Genomic DNA, 22,587 nt, shown 5'->3' with positions numbered 1-22,587 from the left:
AAGTTTTGCAGTTGAAACACTTTGGGTGTATTTAAGGACAAGACTGTTTTGCCAGAGTATTAGAGGTTATGGGCAGGGGGAGTGAGCTCATTTTCAATGGCGGAGCATAATCGATGGCCTATTTCTCCTCCTTGCGCCTTATGGAAGCTCAACGTTAATGTTTACATAGGCCCCAAATGTGTTTTTGCATATGCCTTCATCATTTTAGACAGATTCAGTCAACAATGTCAGGCACTTTGTCCCTCATTGTTGGAACATCACTGGACCAGGCCCTTTGGTCAACCTTGCCTGTAGCATCAATGCTAACTAATCCCACCTGCTTGCACGCGATCTGCATTCCTCAACTTCTTGTCTATTCATGCATGTCCAAGCGTCTCTTCAAATTTGCTACAATTTCTGCTTCTACCACCTCCCTTGGCAGGGGTTCCATTCCAGGCACCCACCACTCATTGCATTAAATAGAAAACTTGCACATCTTCTTTCAACTTTCCCCCTCTCACTCTACCATTTGACACTTCCACTCAGGGCGAAAGATTCTGACAACCTGCCCTATCCATGACTCTCACATTCTGATATACTTCTTTCAGGTCAACCCTCACCTGGAATGCTACATAGAAAATTATCAAAATTTGTTATCTAGAATTCAAGCAACTGGAAGCCTTAAGCAACCCAGCAAGAAAAAAAAATTATAGAAACTAAAGATTAAAAAATATGTAAGTTTAAAATTGGCATGCCTCACTGTTAGTTTGCCAATCCATGCAATGCGTAACCTCAAGCAACCAGAAAATTTATCTACCTGACACTTACCAATGCCCATTGGTGCTGGATACCAGGGGATTTACTGTATTAACATTCTATTGCACAAGTACAACCCGACAAAACAGAGTTCTCCAGTCCTCTATGCAAAAACATGTCCAGATATAACACACAGACAAATTATTTATATATATATATATATAAAATAAATAGTTTAATAAATAGTAGCCTCGAAAAATTTGTACGAGCAATTTGTTCAGCCTTCTCATTGCCTGTGGGAAGAAGCTGTTCCTTAGCTTGGTGGTTCTGGCTCTGATACTCCTGCATCTCTTTCCCAATGGGAGTATCTGGAAGATGCTGATTGTGGGGTGGAAGGGGACCATAATGATTCTGTGAGCCCTCCTCAAACATCAATCTTGGTCAATTACATTGTTTGGTGGGGGTGGGGGGGGAAAAAAGGAGACTCCAGTGATCCTCACTACTGCTCTATGGTCCTGTGGAGTGGCTTCCAATCCAATGTCCTTCAACAACTGTAGCGTACAGTGATGCGGACTCTCTCAGTAGAGCTCCTGTAGAAAGTTGACAGGGTGGTGGCTGGTAGCCTTACCCACCTCCGTATTCTCATGAAGTGCAGATGTTGTCGTGACTTCCTGACAAGTGAGAAGATGTCATGTGTCCAGGATAGGTCACTACTTAAGTGGACTCAAAGGAGCTTGGTGCTCTTTAGTCTCTCCACTAACGAGCTATTAATGTGTAGTAAAGGGTGGTCATCCCTGGTCCTCCTGAAGACCACAATCATCTCCTTTGTCTTCTCCACTTTGAGACTTAGGTTGTTACTCTTGCACCACATCATGGGATTTTCCACCTCTTTTCTCTAGTGCAACTCATCGTTGCGCTGACGAGATCAACTCCTATTGTGTCATCTGCAAACTTGATGACTCTGCATCTGGCACTTCAGAGCAATGAACAGGGGCAGGCTGATCACACAGCCTTAAGGTGTGCTAGTGCTCAGTTTGACGGTGCTCGATGTTCTGCTGCCAACCCGATTAGACTGTGATCCAATCTCTCTATAGCTAATGCGCTCCAATCCAGGCATTGTCCAGGTCAACCAATTCTGCACCCTCTCCATAGCCTTCACATTCTTCCCACAGCAGAAGTGCACAGAATGCTCCAAATGTGGTCTAACCAAATTCTGTAGAGCTGCATCACAACTTGTTAACTTTTCAAGCTCAATGTCCTGACTGAAGGCAAGCACGCTACACACCTTACCTTGAAAAAAGGGCTCAGGCTCAAAACGTCGGTAGTATAGCTTTAGTTCCTCTGGACGCTGCGAGACTGGCCAAGTTCTTCCAGCATTTCTTTGTTTTGAGTGCAGTTTCTGAGTCCTGCTCTGCCAACGTGAATTCTGTTATCTCTGCCCAATTCAGCGGCAACGTTTAATATCGTACAATGACACAAATTTCAGGAGTTTCGATTTCAACAGATACAAGGTGATCCAATTTTACTTCTCTGAATATTTACAATTTAATTCAAGTTAATAAATCAAATAAAATGCAGTATTATTTTCAAGATCTAAACTACAAATCAGACTTCAGACAGTACAAGTAATTTATTTGAAGATACAGTATATGTCAGTGCAATTGATTTTCCCGAGCACTACTCCGACTTTATGCTATTATTAACAACAAATTATTGACATTTGCCTACTCATTAATGAATGATGCAATAGGGTCAGCGATAACAGAACAAAAAGCAGTGTCACTGAACAATGCAGAGTGTCTTTCGTTTTCACTTGAAATGTTAACCAATTGCCAATGACTGCGCTATCAGGTACTGCATCTCCAAACAAAAACCCATAGACTTATCAAACATACATTTGGCAGAATCTCAATGCAATCGACTTCTTACCTGAAGTTACACCATGGAATATTATATTAACCAAAAATTTATAGTACAATAATAATACAGCCCCTGTATCCTGATCACACCAAAAGCTTGCCTGCATTTAAAATGTGGGCAGTCATGTAAGATATACTGTAACATGATCAGAATCAGAATTTATTGTCATTCAACAGGTCATGAAATTCGGTGTTTTGGTGTTCATATTGTAACTGTCTTACGACATTATATTAAAAAGTTAAAAAATAGTGCACAAAAAGCAAGGCTGAGGACCCTGTGACACCTGCCACTGAGGGCAATGTCAGAACATCATTCAAGTGGGTGAACCCTCGCAAGGTGTCAGGCCCTGATGGTGGACCTGGCAAGGTCCTGAAAATCTGCACCAATCAACTAGCCAGAGTGTTCATGGACATTTTCACCCTCTCATTGTGGCAGTCAGAGGTTCCCACCTGCTTCAAAAGGGAATAATCATCCTGATACCCAAGACCACCAGTGTAAGATGCTGCAATGACCATCACCCAATAAGCACCAACTTCTACTGCTTTGAGAGGCTGGTCATGGCCAAAACTAACACGTACATAAGTAAAGATCTGGACCCACTGCAATTCGTTACAATCACTCCACAGCAGATCCAACATCGCTGGCTCTCCACTCAGCTCTGGATCACCTCAAAAACAGCAACTCGTACAGAAGGCTGCTCTACATTGACTACAGCTCAGCCTTCAATACCATTATTCTCTCAATATTGGTCAAGAAGCTACAAACTCTGGGTCTCTGCACCCCACTGTAACTGGATCCTTGACTTTCTCATCAGAAGACCACAGTCAGTACGAATGGGAAACAATGTCACCTCCTCACTGATTAGCACAGGTGCACCTCAAGGATCCGTGCTTACTCCACTGGTCCTTATACACACCCATGACTGTGTGGCAGGGTACAAGAGGGAAATAGATCAATTTGTTGAATGGTGTAATCACAATAACCTGGCATTCAACGCCAGCAAAATCAAGGAGATGATGTGGACTTCAGTAAGGAGTCAGGGGAACATGACCCAGTCCTCATCGAGGTCACAGTAGTGGAGAGAGTCAAGAACTTCAAATTCCTGGGTGTCAACATCTCTGATGATCTGTCCTGGAGTCTCCATGTCGATGTAATCACAAAGAAAGTTCACCAGCGGCTATACTTTGTGAGGCGTCTAAGGAGATTTGTATGTCACTGAAGACTCTTGTAAACTTCTACAGGTGTACCGTGGAGAGCTGGTTGCATCACTGCCTGGTGTGAGGAGGATGTAAAGAAAATGCAGAGGGACTTGGACAGGCTGGAGGAGTGGGCCGCTAAATGGAAGATGAATTTCAATGTGAACAAATGTGAGGTTATTCATTTTGGGGGAAGTAATAGGAAAGCTGAGTATTATTTAAATGGAGACAAGCTAGGGAGTGGGGAAGTGCAAATGGATCTGGGTGTACTTGTTCACCGGTCACTGAAGGCTAGCATGCAGGTTCAGAAAGCTGTGAAGAAGGCAAATGGAATGTTGGCTTTCATAAAGAGGGGATTGGAGTATAGGAACTGAGACGCCCTTCTGCAGTTATACAGGGCCCTGGTGAGACCCCACCTGGAGTATTGCGTCCAGTTCTGGTCTCCAAACTTGAGGAAGGACATACTAGCTATAGAGGGTGTGCAGTGCAGATTTACAAGGTTAGTTCCAGGGATGGCGGGGTTGACATATGCAGCAAGGCTAGAAAAACTGGACTTGTATCCATTGGAGTTTAGAAGGATGAGGGGGGACATGATTGAGGTATACAAAATCATCAGGGGGATAGACAGGGGGAAGTCTGATTACTTGTTCCCAATGATGGGGGAGACGAGGGCTAGAGGGCATAGTTTAAGAATACAGGGTAGGCACTTTAGGACGGAGATGAGAAAGCATTATTTACCCAGAGAAGTGTGAATCTGTGGAATGCTCTGCCACAGAGGGTGGTAGAGGCGGATTCGCTGACTCTCAAAAGAGAGTTAGGTAAGACTCTTGTGGGTAACGGAGTTAAGGGTTATGGGGATAAGGCTGGAAAGGGGTACTGATGGTAATGATCAGCCATGATCTAAAATGGCAGTGCTGACCCGACGGGCCAAATGGCCTACTCCAGCTCCTATTGTCTATTGTCATCAACTCTCAAGACAAGAATAAACTCCAGAGGGTTGGGACATCTACACGAGGTGGTATCTTAGTCCTTAAACAGCCTCTATCCTCAAAGACCCCCTCCACCCAGGCCATCACCTCTTCAACCAACAGGAAAAAGGCACAGGAGCCTAAAGACAGCTTCTTCCCCGCTGCCATCAGATTCCTGAATGATCAATGAACCTGCTTAAGGAATAGTGGGCATGGAAGAGGTGAGAAAATTCAAGGAAGACATAGTTCAGGAGATCCAGTAGGATTGCAGCATCTTTTTAGAAGAATTGCTGAGTTGCCATATATAATTAGCTGACAAGTATGTGCTGGTCCACATTAATATTATTCAGAAGCAACAAGTATCTCTCTCTTCAATGTCATAATTATCATTGCTAATCTGAAATGATGGTGCATTTAAATTCTACTCACTTTTTCAATGTGACAAAATAACCTTAGATGTTTAACAGCTAAATTGCACAGGAAATTTTCCACCACAGATGAAGAGTTTCAACCCAAACATCAATTGATGCTGTCCGACCCTGCTGAGTTTTTCCAGTCTCCCCCAGATTCCAGTCTCTAGTGTCTATTCCACCACCATCCATGTTGCCATCATCCTCTGGGATATTTGTTATATTTAAATTGCAAATGAATGAATTCCATTTGGCTGGTACAATGGGCACAACTGTTTAAGGGATTAGGAAGGACTGGAAGTAAAGATATGATCATCGATGGAATAGATTCAAATCCAGATTTCAAATCTCTCCATAGTTTTACAACTCAATATCTCTACTCATCTCTATTTCTCCTGATGTCTCTGTTCCTCTAGTTCGGAGCTTGAACTGGAGCTCGATCAGTAGCTAGGTTTTCAGCTGCCACAACCTTACACTTTGGAGCCCTTTCCCCAAATGTCTTGATCTTAACCCTTCTAATATTATTGGAACACATCTTTGACTATACTTTTGATCATTTGCCTTAATATATACATTTGGTGACATTTCTATGAAGATTTTGAGGATGATTATTACTGTATGTTCTGGGTGTTATTTTGTTAGATGCTCCATTCCCAGAGATTATAGAGTTGAGTGATAGAACATTTACAGCACAGTTTCTCTGCTGGTCACAACTCTTAAAGCACACATCCAGGCAACATTCCAGATCTCTAACATCCTCTGGGTGAAAATACTTCTACCTTGTTTTATCAGTTATACAACATCAATGGCACCAAGTTTGTGGACCCCACTCCAGTATAGGGAAATATATCCTTCTATTTAGGCATCTCCTAAGCATATACTTCTCACTCAAGTACCCCCTCATCTTCCACTGTCCAAAGAAAACTTCCCCAACCTACCCATCTTCCAGCATTACTATATTCTTCTGGTCTGAACAACAACCTTCTGAATCTCCTCTGCACCTTCTCCAGTTCATTCAGATCTTTCCCGTAATGCGGTGGCTCAAACTGTATGCAGTGCTTGCTCACGTTGTGCTCCAAACACTGTTGTGTACAGATCCAAAACAAGGGCCTAACTGTTAAACCCTTTGGCTTGATTAATAAAAGAAAGCATCCACCTGACTTTATCCCCAGAAATCTCTATGCACAGCCTACCAAGCCACCAAGGTTTTAATCATCAGTAAACATGGATAAGAGAGCTTCTGCAGATACATGAAATGGAAAATTACATGAGGAAAAGTTCTAACATTAAACGAACAGTAAGTGTCAACCTTCATAGAAGGAATAGAAAACGTCCAGGAAACAGCAGCACCTCATGGGACTCAAGTGAACGAGGAGCTCAAAGAGACTAGTGAGAGTGAAATTAATGGGACTGGAAGGTACTTAATCTGCAAGATATGTTGACATTTACCCTGGATGCTTGAAGAAGGTGGCTACCGAGATATTGGATTCAATGGATGGAAATCTGCAAAATGGTTACACAGATTGTGAAGCAGCAAGTGCAAACCCATGAAATCGTCCTTGGATTACCAATGCCCAGCTCGTGGGCACCTCTACACACCAGCGAGTTCTTATATTATTATTAAATTCAAAAGGCCGACATACATTCATTCATATGAGCAGCAGGACTCATTTCCTCTCTCGCTCCTCTCTCCACTTTTAGTACTGGCAGTCCCCAGGTTACAAATGAGCTCCGTTAACTGGGTTTGTCCATTAGCCGAATTTGTACACAAGGCGGAACAGGTATTTATGATTCTTATTTAGCATTCATGAGGGAACATTATGTGCACAGGCAAATTGGAGAACACCCCTTTCATGAGTATGAATTTTTCGTAACCTGGGGACTACCTGTAATTATTTTTTCTGATCCTGTTGATGCCATTCATTACATGTGGAATACTGTCTAATATATTGAGCAATTTGTGTGCATTTTCCAACTTACCGACAAATACCACTGGAGGACATCAGTGAAAATAAGTTCAAATTTATTGTCAGAGTACCGAAATGACATCACATACAACACTCAGATTTTTTTTCCTGTGGGCCAGGCAGAATTTCTCATCATCGATAACTATAAACTGTAAACTAAAGAATGTAAACAAATGGACTGTGCAAATACAGAAAAATAAATAGACAATAATAAATAATGAGCCAAGTAAGAGTCCTTAAATGAGCCTCTCTTGTTCAGGAGTCAGGTAGTTGAGGGGTGATAACTGTTCCTGAACCTGGTGGTATGAGTCCTGTGGCACCTCTACCTCTTTCTGATGGCAGTATTAAGAACAGAGAACATGCTCGGGGGTGTGGATCCTTCATTATCGTTTGCTGCTCTCAGTGCAAATTTTCTCGTTGGTAGAGGAGTGTTTTGCCTGTGATGTTACTGGGCAGTGTCTACTAACTTTTGCAGGGTTTTCGGCATATGAGGCCGTGATGCAGCAGGTCAGCGCACTTGCCACTTCACATCTGTAGATTTTTTCCAGGGATTTTCTGATGTCATACCAAACCTTCGCAAACTCCTGAGGAAGTAGAGGAACTGATGCGCTTTCTTCACAATGTCATTAGTGTGTTGTGTCTAGAAAAGGTCTGCATCTAAAAACAGTGACTTCAATTAATTTAAATCTTCCACCTCAAGGATCATTGGATGGTACACACTGGTTTTCCTTTCCTAAAGTCTACAATCAGCTCCTTAGTCTTGGTGACATTGAGTTACAAGTTGTTGTCAGTACAACACTCAGTCAAGTTTTCAATTTCCCTGTACGAGGATGGAATTCACCTTTTTATACTGCCCACTCGAGTGGTATGCCAGCAAATTTATATATGGTGTTGCTGTCATACTGAGTCACAGAGTCATGAGCGAGTCAAGCAAGGGGCTAAGCATGCAACTCTGTGGTGCTCCGGTACTGATGGGGATTGTGAAGGAGATGTCCTCGCCAATCAGCACTGATTGGGGCCTGGAGGTAAGGAAATCCAGGATCCAATTACACAGTGGGGTATTGATGCCCAGAGTTTGCTGATTAGTTTTGAGGTAATGATGGTGTTGAATGTAAAAATGTGGTCAATAAAGATCATCCTGATATATGCATCTTTGCTGTCCAGATGTCCCAGAATGAGCCAGTGAGATGGCATCTGACGTAGACCTGTTGTCAAGGTCGGCAAATTGGAACAGATCCATGTCACCACTCAGTCAGGAACTGATATTCTTCAATAAATGCCTTTCAAAACACTTCATCACTGTGACTATGAGTGCCACTGGTTGGTAGTCATTTAGGCAGGTTACCACACTCCTATTTGAAACAGGTGGGTACCACACCCTGTCGGAGTGAGATGTTGAAGATATCTGTGAATGTATTATCATTATCACCAGTTGGTCAGCACAGGTTTTCAGTACTCGGCCAGGCACTCCGTCTGGACTGGATGCTTTCATTGGATTCACTCTCCTAAAGGCAGCCCACAATGTCATCTTCGGATATAAACAGTAAAGGATCATCAGGGAATGAGGGGTTGCCCAGTGGTTCTTCCTTGTTCTGGTGGTCAAATCAGACATAGTAGGCATTATGCTCCTCTGGGAGTGAAGCTTTACTGTCCCCTATTGCATGGATTTAGTTTTGAGGCCCTTCCACAGTTGTGGAGTATCCTTTGTCATTTTAGTTTTCGTCCAGAATCTCCACTTTGCCTGGGATGTGGCCTTCCATAGGCCATAGCTGATCGTTTGGAATCCGAACTTAAATGCCAGTGATCTGGCTCTCAGTTACCTGGATACAGGCAATATTAAAAAAAATACGAGAGGGGGAGGGATCAAGTCATTTAGCCTGACAATACTGGGGAAGAGCTAGAATCTATTATTGCAGAAGTGGCGATAGAGAAATAACAGGAATGGACAGAGTTAACATACAAAAAGGAAATCCTGTTAATCAAATCTACTAGAATTCTTTTGAGATTTCAAACAGCAGAATGGATAAGAGTGAACCAGCTGACATAGAGTATATGAATTTGCAGGTAACCTTTATTAAGATGCCACACAACAGATCACTGAACAAAGTTAGCAAAACACAGCATTGAGGTAATTGACATAAATTGAGGATTGGTTTACTAGAAAATAGATAAATGGTGGGAATAGATCGGTCATTCTTGCTAATCCCAAAGTGAGCTGAGATCTGTGCTGGCACCTAAGTTGTTCATAACTTTTATCAATAATTTAGTGATAGGGTCAAGTGTAATATTTTCAAGTTTGCTAATACTGTAATATATTCCAGGTGACAGTGCAATCTTCAAAGAGGATGCAGAGAGGCATAGAGATAGGCTGAGTGAATGCATAATGATGTAGCAGTGCACGATAATGTGGAAAAATGTATCATATGTTGTCAAAAAACAAAAGAGATTAAAAGGTGAGAGGACTGTACACCAATCATTCAAAGTTTACACGCAGATCCACAAACTAATGAGAAAGGCAAACAGTACGTTTGCCTTTGTAGCAAGAAGATGTCTCTACAAGAATAAAGACGTCTTGGCAAGTTATGCAGCTGTGGTGAGATCGCTTCTGGAAGAGTGGATACAGATCGGATCTTCCTGCCCAAAGATGGATATATTTGTGATCAAAGGACTGCCAGGAATATACATCAGATTATTTCCTGCAATGGCAGCTTTGTCCCATGACGAGGGCAAGGCTACTGGCCACCATCTTGTCAACCTTCTGCAAGAGCTCGATCGAAAGCATCCTGGCCGGCTGTGTCATAGTGTGGTACAGTTGCTGCAATGAATTGGATCGGAAGTCAATCCACAGGACCATAAGAGCAGCAGAGAGGATCACTAGGGTCTCTCTCCACCTCCCCATCAACGTGATTTACCAGGATCATTGCCTAAAAAGGGCTCGCAAAATCAATGAGGACCTCTATCACCCTGCACGCAGCATCATTCAGCTACTCCCATCGGGAAAGAGATACAGGAGTATTAGAGCCAGAACCACCAGGATGAGAAACTGCTTCTTTGGAATTCTTCTCACAAGGGCCTGTGAAACAGAATTTATTGAAGATAGAGATCAACTATTCTTTCAAATTTCAACAGGATCTGGACACGAGTTAGTAGAAAGGTGGTGCTGAGATGTCCCGCCTTTAAAGATCGATTCATGTCAATCCTCCACACTGCTTAATTCCGTCCCATCGACTGTGCATTCCCAAGCATTATAGTGGCTCCATAGCTCAGTGGTAGGGAACTAGTCTTGTAAACCAGGAGTTGCGAGTTCGTTCCTCACTGGGGCCTCATTTCTGTGAGGGGCACTGGACAGAGTGGTGACTGTCTTCCTTACGGTAGAATAAGTTAAAGAATTTCATGTATGTTACATTCTAAATGTAGTATTATTTGACACTAATGGAACCTTTATCTCCCCGAATACAGTACAGGTATCTCACACTTTTCCAGATTAAATTCCATTTGCTACTTTTCTGCCCAACTGCCCACACCATCTATATCTGCATTTGGACATTCCTGAAAAAATTGATATACAATGTTCAGTTCTTCAATCCTCCGGCAGCTCTCTTAAAGCCCCTTATTTCTTTTAACAGCAGGAGCGAGATAAAGTCTCAAAGATGCTAAAACTCTTGCTTCTGCTTTTACGAAGTACATCCCATTTCCTACTCATCCTCAACATCAATGTTGTTCCCTCTTTTCTTTATTAAATATTCAGGAGGAACCCTACGCAAAACCTCTGCCTTAAAAGAGGAGTTATTGTTTTGGTTTATAATAGCTTCTATTCTTGCCTCAATATCCTGGTCTGTAAAACCTAGGAATTATCTTTAATGTTCTTTTCTTTAATATTAACCTCTGGAGCACAGAAAAGGAGCTGCTGGAGTGACTCAGGCAGCCTCTGTGGAAGTAAATGGACACTTGACATTCCAGGTGTCGAAGCTGGATTCCAAATGAAGGGTCCCAGCTTGAACAACCAACTGTCCCTTTCCCAACCTGACCCTGAGTTCCCCCAGTTTGTTTTATTGCTCCAGATTGCAGCACCTGGAGTCTTGTGTCTCCACATTATCAACACAGAACGGACTCTCTAATGCCTCACAGTTGACCAGTTGTCAATGGGGCAGAGATCACATTATATGGAGGAAGACAAAACGTGTATTTATAATCACAAACGACAGAGGCCACACAGATTGCCAGCCCCCATAGAATACACTGGTCATTGACCTCCAGATAGAGAAATCTCTTTCTACCATTATCCTCTGTCCTCTGAACAAGCCCAATTATGAATCCAATCTATCATGGATCTCAATCGTCTTAATCTTCTGGATGATCCTACCATTGCTAAACTTTTCTCAAATACCATGCAAACAACATTCACTGCCCTACCCTCATCAATTACTCTCGCATCTTCCTAAAAAACCTAAGACATGACCTGCCACACACAAAGCCATGCTGCCTACCCCTAAATAAGACCATTTGTAGAATTTAAAGACATCCAAAGCACTGGATAGGTCTAAAAATGACACCACAGAAGTGATCATTTATAGCCACTGAAATTGTGATGGGGAAGAAAAGGCCAGGGAAAATATTTTTTTTGTAATCACATTAGGTTAGATTTGCTAGATAGCACAAGTTGCGGCAGGGTCCTTTCTGTCATTTAAGAGAAGGTTGGATGTGTACATGGATATGAGGGGGTTGGAAGGATATGGGCGGAGTGTGGGAGGGGGAAACTTGTGGAGTGGTTCATGTGAACTGGCACGAACTCGAAGGGCCGATATGGCCTGTTTCCGTGCTCTAAACCGTCATATGGGAGAGATCACATTTTCCTTTGAGATCACCAAGACAGTGAGGAACAGTTCCACTTATTGCCCTGGTTTATCTTCCCTGTCTCAGGCTGTACTAGAGGCTGAATTGAAGTGTTCAATCATGATAAAGTAATCCATTTGGATTATGTGATCATTCCTTTTACTGTCTGTTAATTTCATGTTTGAATGCTCAGAAAATCTTTCAAATTCAAAACATTCAATGCAAATTTCCAAAAACATTCAAATTGAGATTAAAACATTAAAAAAAACTCTCTTAAACATAAAACTTCCTTTTACGATGATCCAAACTTCCTCCGGAGTTGTTTTGTTAAAAATTAATCACATCGACTGATCATGTTGAAAGTTCTCATTTGCATTTACAGTTGGTAAAATCTTTCCATAAACATCAAAATCATAAAACAGTCACACATGGGAAGGAAAGGAATCAAACTCATTCAGGTTAAGTTAGTTGAAGATGGATCACAACTGAACACACTACTCTAAATTGGGCAACGAGTTGAAAGATCGTTCTAAAAGGTGTGTTAAGTATTTCTAGAAACGAACAATTCCAGGAATTTGATTCTCATTTCAGTTTCGTGGTCAAGATCTTGATTCTCAGGACTATCTTCCATCCACTTCTCCGGTTTCATCCACTGCCAAGGGCAGAAAGTTTTCTCGTCCTGGGTCCCACCTTCGCCCAACAGGATGCCCAGGGACCGCCGGTGTCATCTCAATTGTGTCCCAGTGGGGCTGGTCGTGGAACCTGCCTTCCTTGGTCCACCAGTCTGGGCGTGGAGAGGAATCTGCTATCCTTGGTCCACCAGTCTGGGCGTGGAGAGGAATCTGCCTTCCTTGGTCCACCAGTCTGGGCGTGGAGAGGAATCTGCCTTCCTTGGTCCACCAGTCTGGGCGTGGAGAGGAATCTGCCTTCCTTGGTCCACCAGTCTGGGCGTGGAGAGGAATCTGCCTTCCTTGGTCCACCAGTCTGGGCGTGGAGAGGAATCTGCCTTCCTTGGTCCACCAGTCTGGGCGTGGAGAGGAATCTGCCTTCCTTGGTCCACCAGTCTGGGCGTGGAGAGGAATCTGCCTTCCTTGGTCCACCAGTCTGGGCGTGGAGAGGAATCTGCCTTCCTTGGTCCACCAGTCTGGGCGTGGAGAGGAATCTGCCTTCCTTGGTCCACCAGTCTGGGCGTGGAGAGGAATCTGCCTTCCTTGGTCCACCAGTCTGGGCGTGGAGAGGAATTTGCTATCCTTGGTCCACCAGTCTGGGCGTGGAGAGGAATCTGCCATCCTTGGTCCACCAGTCTGGGCGTGGAGAGGAATCTGCTTTCCTTGGTCCACCAGTCTGGGCGTGGAGAGGAATCTGCCTTCCTTGGTCCACCAGTCTGGGCGTGGAGAGGAATCTGCCTTCCTTGGTCCACCAGTCTGGGCGTGGAGAGGAATCTGCCTTCCTTGGTCCACCAGTCTGGGCGTGGAGAGGAATCTGCCTTCCTTGGTCCACCAGTCTGGGCGTGGAGAGGAATCTGCCTTCCTTGGTCCACTAGTCTGGGCGTGGAGAGGAATCTGCCTTCCTTGGTCCACCAGTCTGGTCGGTGCTTCATCCAGGAAGCTACAGGACGCTATGCTCGTCTCCGATGAAGAGCAACGGTGTCACCACGAGCAGCTTTGGTGATGACACGGGGAGCAGTATCGATGCAATTGACCTCCATTCCACCAAGTCGAAGAGATCTCGGAAACTGCTTGCAATCAAAGCCTTGGCCAATTTCAATACCAATTTCACCTGAAGCTCTTTCCCGTCTTGGGACCAAAACAGAAAAGGCAGAGAACCCGAAATTAACGGTGCATCTCTGTCTCTGGGCTCCAGGTCTTGGCGAGTCTTAATGCGTCTGTCGCCCCGAGGTCGGGATCTCGCCTCCGAAGATCGCCGCCCTGCCTCGCCCTGTACAACAAACAGCCGGGACAAAAATCGCGCTGAAGGTCCCCCAACGAGCACGTTGATGCCCCCCACCCCCCCAACCACCTGCGAGACTTCGAACCCCCGGCAGCAGAGACGGTGCCGACCCAGGTCGCGTCTCCGACCGGACAGGGGACTTTGACCTTCGGGGGGAGCCCCCAGCAAATAAAAAAAAATCGGCCAACATGCTTTCCCCGGGCCCAACCAGCGCTGCACTGCTACATTTCCCATTCCATCCGCGAGCTGCAGGTCTCCAGTGCAGAATTCACTGCCCCCCTTCCAACCAACCCACCACTATCTGATGAGTCGCAGATGTCATGAAAAGGAACCATTTGGAGTGGGTGGGCGCCAAGAGCTCCCCTTCCTTGGGGCATCCACCTTGGAGATGCCACACTGGGCACAGGGTCCTGGGTGGCCCGTGGGACTGTTTCACCGGCCCTGGACATGGTCACTGGGGTCATGAGAACGACCCAACCCTCTCCCCCCGCCCCCCCAATCCAAGAAACACACCAATTTTCTGGACAACTGTTTAGCTCACGTTACTTGCCACCCCTGCAATAGGGCGGGAGGGGTAATAGTTCATTTACAGCCAGTGGGCACCAGTATTTTTTTTTAACGGGACTTTCAGATCCGATGGCCTCCCAGATTCCTCACTGTCTCTCTCTCTCGTGTCTCTTCAGCCACCTGCGTGGATCCAGCCGCAATAAGTTAGACATTGGACATTTCCAAATAAAGTGCATCTGTCGGGGCTTTCCAGAAAATAGACAGTGAGCGAATCCGACGTGAAATAGCGAGAATGGAAACTCCATCCAAGGGCTTCCTGCACACCGATGTTCACAGAAAAGTCGCCGCTGGGCAGGAGTGCGTGCACACTTCAGAATCGACTGCTGTTCTCGACACCCATCTCCCCCCCACCACCCCCCCCCAACCAGTTCGCCCACCTCCTCCCTCTGGCCCTCTCCAGGTTGAACTGCTGCTCCACCCTGTCCCTTTAGAGGCAACCGCTAACTCACACTTTTTATTAAGGCCTATCACCATTTCTCAGGCGACAGCGCTCCCCTCTCAAGCTTCTCAAGGTTTCTCTCCCCCTGAGCAAGAGAGGGCGAGAGGGAGGGAAGGGAAGGAAAATGCAAGCCACCCTCGGAAGAGCTTCGGCTACTTTGCAGACCTTGCTCCCTCTCCCCATTCTGGGGTGGGGGGGGCTAGGCGCACACAGTCAGGGTTCAATGAAAGCAGTACCTCGTAGAGATCTCCTGAAGCCATGCCGCTGCTCGCTCTTGTTGTTTCGGCGGCCGAGTGCTCCTCTGCAGTTTGATAGACACACACATCCACAGGGGGAGGCTCGGTCAATGCGCAGAATCCGCCGCCAGCGTCTCGCTCTCGATGCACTGTAACAGGAGGAAGTAGCGAAACGCTCCATCCAATCCACCGGCGCCTGACACTTCCACGCCCGGCCCCACGTGCGAGAGCAAGTCCAGTTCGCCAGCAGCCACTTACCTGGAGTCGTGCCCGCTGCCCCGAACCCGCAGCAGCCACCGGCTGGAGTCGTGCCCGCTGCCCCGAACCCGCAGCAGCCACCGGCTGGAGTCGTGCCCGCTGCCCCGAACCCGCAGCAGCCACCGGCTGGAGTCGAGCCCGCTGCCCCGAACCCGCAGCAGCCACCGGCTGGAGTCGAGCCCGCTGCCCCGAACCCGCAGCAGCCACCGGCTGGAGTCGTGCCCGCTGCCCCGAACCCGCAGCAGCCACCGGCTGGAATAAAGCCCAAAACCACACTTTCTGCCTCCTCTCCAAACCGTGAGCGTCTTTCACCGACGTCTTGGCGCAAATGGACTTTAATAGTGGGCTTCGAAGACATGTCCATTTCCATCTTAATAATTGCCTCCTTGTGGCTTCCAGGGAAGTTCGCCCCGGGTCAAAACCCTTTTCACCAGGATTCCTGTAACTTGGGTGGGGGGGCGGGTCCTGGCCATTCTTGTTTGTCTCAAACAAGGTGACATTCCGACTTGAGGGCGGCAAGAAAACGAGGAGCAGAGATCGGTGTTTGGTCCGGCGAGGTTTCGGATTTGGGATCGGAGTTGGAGATGGGCAGAGGCGCGGGAGAAAGAAAATGCTTTTGTTTTCGCAAGACTCTGTGATCGTCCTGAATGGGAGGGCGGGGGGGGGGGGGGGTGAAAGTTAAAGTTGATGGAAAATTTCCCTCCCTCGCAGAAATGTTACTTGAGTCAACCATGTTGGACGTCGGGTTGCCGCGGAGTTGCTGAGCAAGGGGCCTGTTTCTGTGCTGTAATGGTTCAATGTTAAGACCCTCACTGTGCACCCACAATAAATGGAAAAACCCCTGGCTTCTCCAGCCGAGTTGGCAGATGTTGCCCAAAAGGGTCATCCAGCCTGTATTCTGAACTCTTCTTCTCTCCACTGTTGCAACCAGACCAGCTGAGTGGTTCCTGCACTTTTGAGAGAATTTATCAGTGCAGGGTTCTCCTTGATCTCAGTCCTTTGAGGTAGGTGTTCCGACTGAGAATTGTGGCCATAAGAGTTCTTGTGATACTCCTATCACTAAAGAGATTGATGTTGCAGTTCAGGTGATATAGAACATGGCTGCACCATGACGTTGTGAGTTATTGATGAAGTATTGTTAATACCAAAAGAACCCAAGTTTCTTTATGACTTCAAAGAAACATCACATGCTACTAGGAGTGCATATTAATCGGTATCAGCAGAAAACATCGAAAGTATGAAGGATGGTGATGCTGTGAATTGGACTGGGAATGTCGAACACAGGTGGCGGTTGTTCAAACAATTATTCACACTGTATCCGCAAGCCTTTGGACTTGATAGCCAACTGAATGCACAGAAGATTACTTATCACGGCGGGACCTCAAACACTAGAGGTTTTGAACACATTTGTTTTTGCCGAGGCAGAAAACCAGGGCAAGTTTGACAAGGTTATAGAGATGTTTGTGCCATAGTGTTCACCAAAGAAAAATGAAACATTTGAGAGGTACATGTTTTACAAGTGCATGCAACCGCAGGTAGAGAGTTTCAATACTTTCTTAATGGACGAAACTAAAAGCAAGAACATGCAATTTTGGACTGCTGCAAGATTCAATTTGTGTTCAGAATTATTAATAAGAAAGTGAGAGAGAGGTTGCTACAAGAAACAGAGCTTACCTTAGCTGGAGCTGTGAAGATATGCCATGCCAGTGAATTAGCTCTGCAGCAATGGAGCACTTTATAGAAGGCATAAATGGGGTTTGCGTGTAAATGGATAACATGATTCTATGGGGATCCACACAGGAACAACACAACAAGAAGCTCATCAAAGTGCTTCAATGCATCCAGAAGTATGGGTTAAAGTTAAACAGAGCAAAATGTCAGCTTGGTGTGCAGGAAATCACCTTTCCGGGAGATAAGCTGTCAGATGCAGGTGTGGAGCCAGACAAGAGCAAGGTGAAAGGAATTTTAGAGAAGCCCAGACCCACTGACAAAAAAAAAGGCATATTGAGAGTGCTGGGAATGATTAATTTCATTGGTAAATTCATCTCAAACCTGTCTTCCAAAACAATGTACCTGAGGAAATTGTTACATGACAAATAAAAATTCAGGTGTACGGCCAACCACAAGGAAGAATGGGGATGACTGATGACCATTTTAACAACAGAGTCGGTGCTTTTGATGTTCTTTGACCCATCCAGATGGATGAAAATATCAAAAGATGGAATAGGAGCCGTACTACTTCAGGCTGTGGGAGAAGATTGGAGTCCGGTCACATATGCATCCAGGCCGATGATCACATCTGAATGTCGATATGCGCAGATAGAGAAAGCGTGTCTCGATCTGGTCTATGGACTCATGAAATTCCACAGTTAGGTGTATGGCCTACCAACATTCGTGGCAGAGACAGATCACAAGCCATTAATAGCCATAATCAAGCAAAATCTCAGTGAGATATCGGTGCGAATCCAAAGACTGATGATGAAGCTACAATGTTCTGACTTTGAATTGGTGTCCACACCAGGGAAACTTATTATGTGGCCTGATGCATTGTCCAGGGCAATGACACAGAGTGAAGCAAACAATGAGAGTTCCTCAGAGACAGATGTGAATTTCCACGTGAATCTGATTACAGAATCTCTTCCCATATCTGTCATGAAATCCAAGCAGATCACAGCTGAAACAGAAGGTTATCAAGAATCTGGATGAAGTTATTAATGTGTAATAATTATTGGGGAGGGTATAGTTTATTTAGATTACTGATACAGTATTGTAATTTTATTATTTTATTCTTAATTTTTTAAAATGTAATCCTATATGTTATTCATGTTATAAAATCTTAAATAAAGTTTAAAAAAAAAAGAATCTGGATGAAGGATGGCCTAGAGGTGAATGTCAGCCATACTACAACATCAGACCTGAGCTGAGAGTTGTCAATGGGTTTCCACTCAGACAGAGCAGAATTATCAATCCCGACAAGAGATGCTGAAAGGTTGCATGAGGGGCACCTTGGAAAGGAAAAATGCAAGGACTGCTGTTTATTGGTATAAATGATGACAGTGACCTGTTTTAAACATCACACAAAGCAGACAAAGGAACCCATGATCATAACTGATTTACCATGGCAGAAAGTTGGGACTGATCTGTTCCACATGGATGGAAAGAATTACCTGCTGGTTATTGATTATCTATCGAACTATCCTGAGATTGCATGACTTCCTAACATTTCCATTGCTTGTGTGGTCAAATATATGAAATCGATCTTTGCGAGACATGGAATTCCTCAAATCGTCTACAGTGACAATAGATCATGCTGCAGTTGGAGAGAATTCCAGAACTTTGTAGAAGAGTATGATTTTCAACATTTGACTTCATGTCCTCTGCATCCCCAGTTAAATGGGAAAGCAGAGAAAGGAATTCACGGAGTTAAACAGCTTCTCAAGAAATCACAAGACATTAGCTCAGATTCTTATTTAGCTCTGTTGAGTTACTGAGCTTCACCACTTGAACATGGCATGTCACCTGCTGAGCTCCTGTTGAGACATAGACTACGCACAACACTTCCCTTCTCTAGAGACCCAATTAAGAATAGAGTTGTCAAATGAAAACAAAAGCATCTGCAAAGGAGACAAAAAACATACTATGACAAGTCAGCAAGAAGCTTAGGGTCACTGGCACAACATGACACAGTGAGACTCAGAGATTCTAACACTTGGGATAAGAAGGCCGCTGATCTGGAGGAAGTAAATCCAAGATCTTACACTGTCAGAACAGAGGATGGTCAAATACTGAGGAGGAATCGAAAGAGCCTGCTGAAAATGCAAGAGAGACTGCAGAAACAGACAAATGTAGAAGATCCAGCTTGCCCAGAAACAGAGGAAACACCACCCATGCTAGGCAGTAGTGGACCCACAGAGCTGACACAAGCACCTGTGTTAAGAAGATCCACATGCATTATCAAAGGATCTGACAGGCTGAATCTCTAAAAGAAAAAGAACTGCACACTTAAAAGTTTGTGCTGTTGATGTTTGTGTTTATGTTGTGTTTATATTGAAATAAATACTGTATTAGTGCTTCATGTTACTAGATTAAACATCCTAAGGAAAGGGGATGTGGTGATAGAATTATAGTGATACTCCTGATCACTAGAGGGAGTCAGAGATTAATGTTGCAGTTTGTAGTTGCACCAAGAGGTTGTGAATTGTTAATAAAACATTGTTAATACCAAAAGAACTTAAGTTTCTTTATTACTTCAAAGAAACATCACAAGGATGAGTCGAGGTTTCACAGAGAAGCTGAAGTCTCTCCTGGTTGTTGTCTGAGTGGTGGGCAGACTCAAAGATTTCACAACAGTGCACAGCCTCATTAAACACCATGGATTTACACTCAACTTGTAATTTTGCATGTTATATTGCAATATGTTAACCAGACATTTCAATGGAATGCGCCTTACGTTGCTCTCCTGACATTCCATATATTCTTTAGAGTCAATTAATCTTTACAACACAAGAAGCCATTGACTATTACCATCAGAGAGCAGCAGAAAGGATTCACACCACTCAGGACATGCTCTGTTCTTGCTGCTGCCATCAGGAAAGAAGTGTAGGTGACACAAGACTCGCACCACCAGGTTCAGGAACAGCTGCTACCCCTCCACCATCAGACTCCTGAACAACAGACTCATTCAGAGACTCATTTAGTGACTTACTTTGTTCATTTTTTTAGTACAAATTAATTTTTCTGTATTTGCAGTCAGTTTGTTTATACTTCTTTCATTAGTTTACATTTATTTCTTGTGTACACATTTCTTTCCTCTTGAGTGCAATTTACAGTTACCAATAATTAGAAATTCTGCCTGGCCAGCAGGAAAAATAATCTCAGGGATGGATGTGATGCCATGTATGTACTCATAATGAATTTGAACTTTGAACTTTTACAGAGCTATCCATTTGGTCCCATTTACCTGATCTCTCTCCATTGCATGTGGTTACTTCTCAAACTCAAGATCAAGTTTGTTTATTTATTATCCGATTGTATAAGTACAACCTGATAAAACAGTGATCTCTGATCCTCAGTGCAGAACACTGCAAACACACATACAGACTTAGAACAGTTACAGACATATGATACATATCTACAGTATGTATAATCAAATATTAAATGTAATTGTTAAGTAAATAATAGAGTCACAGAGGGATTGTACGAGCTGTTCACCAGTCGTTCAGCAGTCTTACTGCCCATGAGAAGAAGCTATATCTCAGCCTGGTGGTTCTGGCTCTGATACTCCTATATCTTTTTCCTGATGGTAGTAGCTGGAAGAATCTGTGTTTCAGGGTGGTAGGGGTTCTCACTGATTTTGTGAGCACTCTTTAGACAATGATCCCCATAAATAATGTCAATGGAGGGGGAGCGAGACCCATCCGATACATTTCTCTGCAGCAACCTGACCACACTGTGATGCAGCTGGCCAGGACACTCTCGATAGAACTCCTGAAGAAAGTTGACGTAATGGCGGCCGGTAGCCTTGCCCACCTCAGTTTCCTCAGGTTGAGGCTCAGGTTGTTATGCTTATACCACTTCGCGAGATTTTCCAACTCTTCTCATCGTTGCAACTCATCGGTGTTCATGAGGCCTCTGAAAATTTTAATTGTCATGACTTCCACCAACCATTGACATTATCATTCTTTGCATAAAATCTTGTATCCCATCCATAGTTGGCCAATAAATATAACATTATGTGCCTTAATCATTGTACCATCAGCTTAGAAGAACAACTCTTCTTTGACAGCCTTATCTCAATATTTCACAATCTTATACCTTGTTCCCTCAGTTTTGTTCATTCCATGGAGAATAATCTCCTCAATTTTCCCTTGTGGCTTAAATCCCTTACTCTTGGAACAATCTGGTGGATCTCCTCTGCACCAACTCTTGGACCTTGACATCTTTCTTAAAGGGCAGTAATCTGAACTGGCACAAATCTCAAATGCATTGCTAATTACTTTTACAATATGCTCTACCACCTTCAAAGATCAATCCACATAAACTGACAGGTTCCTCTACTTCTGCAAACAATTTTGAGCTTTGCCATTTTCTTCCCTGCCTCTCCTCATATCGACTGGCAAATGTATCACTTCACATTTCACTGTTTCAGATTCCATCTGGCATTTGACTGTTCTGCAAATTTGTCTTGTTATGGTCAACTGGAACTACCCTCAATGTTTTGACAACTTTTGGATTACTTTGCTATGACATTTCACTCTTCTTATTTGCAAGTTTCCTTCTCCAAGGGTTGAGCAATGCAACTCTAGAATCACAGAATCCTAGCAAATTTACAACACAGAAAGAAACCGTTCAGCACATTATCTTTGGGCTGATTATAAAAGATACCCAAACCAATCCCACCTTCCCGTATTTGATCCATCTTTACAAGTGCAAACCCCGACACCTTTTATGCATGAAGAAGGTTTCCTGCTTCTGTCACTGAAGGGTCCTTCATATTGCAGCATGACCCCGCAATAAACGTGATTGTTGGGGTCCGAAAAATGCAGGGTTGTGCTGAATCAGGATTCAATAAATCATTGCTGCTACAGTTCAAATTAAAACACAAATTAATTTTTAGTGAACCAGAAATGGCAATTTTGTTAGCAGGAAATACGGTGTGTGACGCTGAACGCTCACAGCTTAACGTTGCTTAGCAGCACGTTTTAACACATTTTGAAGTGGCAAGAACGACATTCATGGAGAGAGCACTTGCGACTCAGACCCATAGTCAGTCAGAGTAACAAGGTGGCAGACAGTCCCTGCTCCTGGTGGGAGCTCGGTGTCCCATCTCCTGCCCAGGAACCCAAAGGTTACTTGCTTGCTTAATTTTCCCCTGTATAATAATGGACTTGAGCATCTGTAGATTTGTGTATCTGCGGGGGGGTGGGGGGGTGGAATCCAATGACTCATCGCGTTATATCCGAATTTGCGTTAAACTGGGGTGCGTAAAATTGGGGTTTCACTGTCATTGTCTCTAAGCCTCTAGTAATTTCATGCATCTCACCTAAGTCTCCTCTCAGCTTTCTCCGTTCCAAAGAAAACCACCCAAGGTTGTCCATCTTAGGTACAT

The 22,587-nt window shown here is 44.3% G+C and overlaps 1 protein-coding gene across 7 annotated transcripts in view; it reads right to left on the bottom strand.

The window, feature by feature from the left end:
- The window catches only part of LOC138745045 (chromodomain Y-like protein 2), a 317,440-nt gene that overhangs the window by 98,271 nt on the left and 196,582 nt on the right, over positions 1-22,587 (bottom strand). For 3 of the 7 annotated variants that reach the window (XM_069902108.1, XM_069902111.1, XM_069902112.1), the window contains exon 1: positions 15,222-15,359. The exons of 3 other annotated variants lie outside the window; for them this stretch is intronic. In XM_069902108.1, the coding sequence (XP_069758209.1) occupies positions 15,222-15,245 (24 nt within the window). In that variant the 5' untranslated portion in view covers positions 15,246-15,359. Of the gene's footprint in view, positions 1-2,025; positions 2,139-15,221; positions 15,360-22,587 lie in introns of those variants that run through there. One more of the 7 variants, XM_069902109.1, reaches the window with a different exon arrangement.

This window comes from Narcine bancroftii, chromosome 10, assembly GCF_036971445.1.
Source record: "Narcine bancroftii isolate sNarBan1 chromosome 10, sNarBan1.hap1, whole genome shotgun sequence".
NCBI lineage: Eukaryota > Metazoa > Chordata > Chondrichthyes > Torpediniformes > Narcinidae > Narcine > Narcine bancroftii.
Note: the sequence above shows the minus strand (reverse complement) of the source record. Positions and strands in the feature narration are given on the sequence as shown.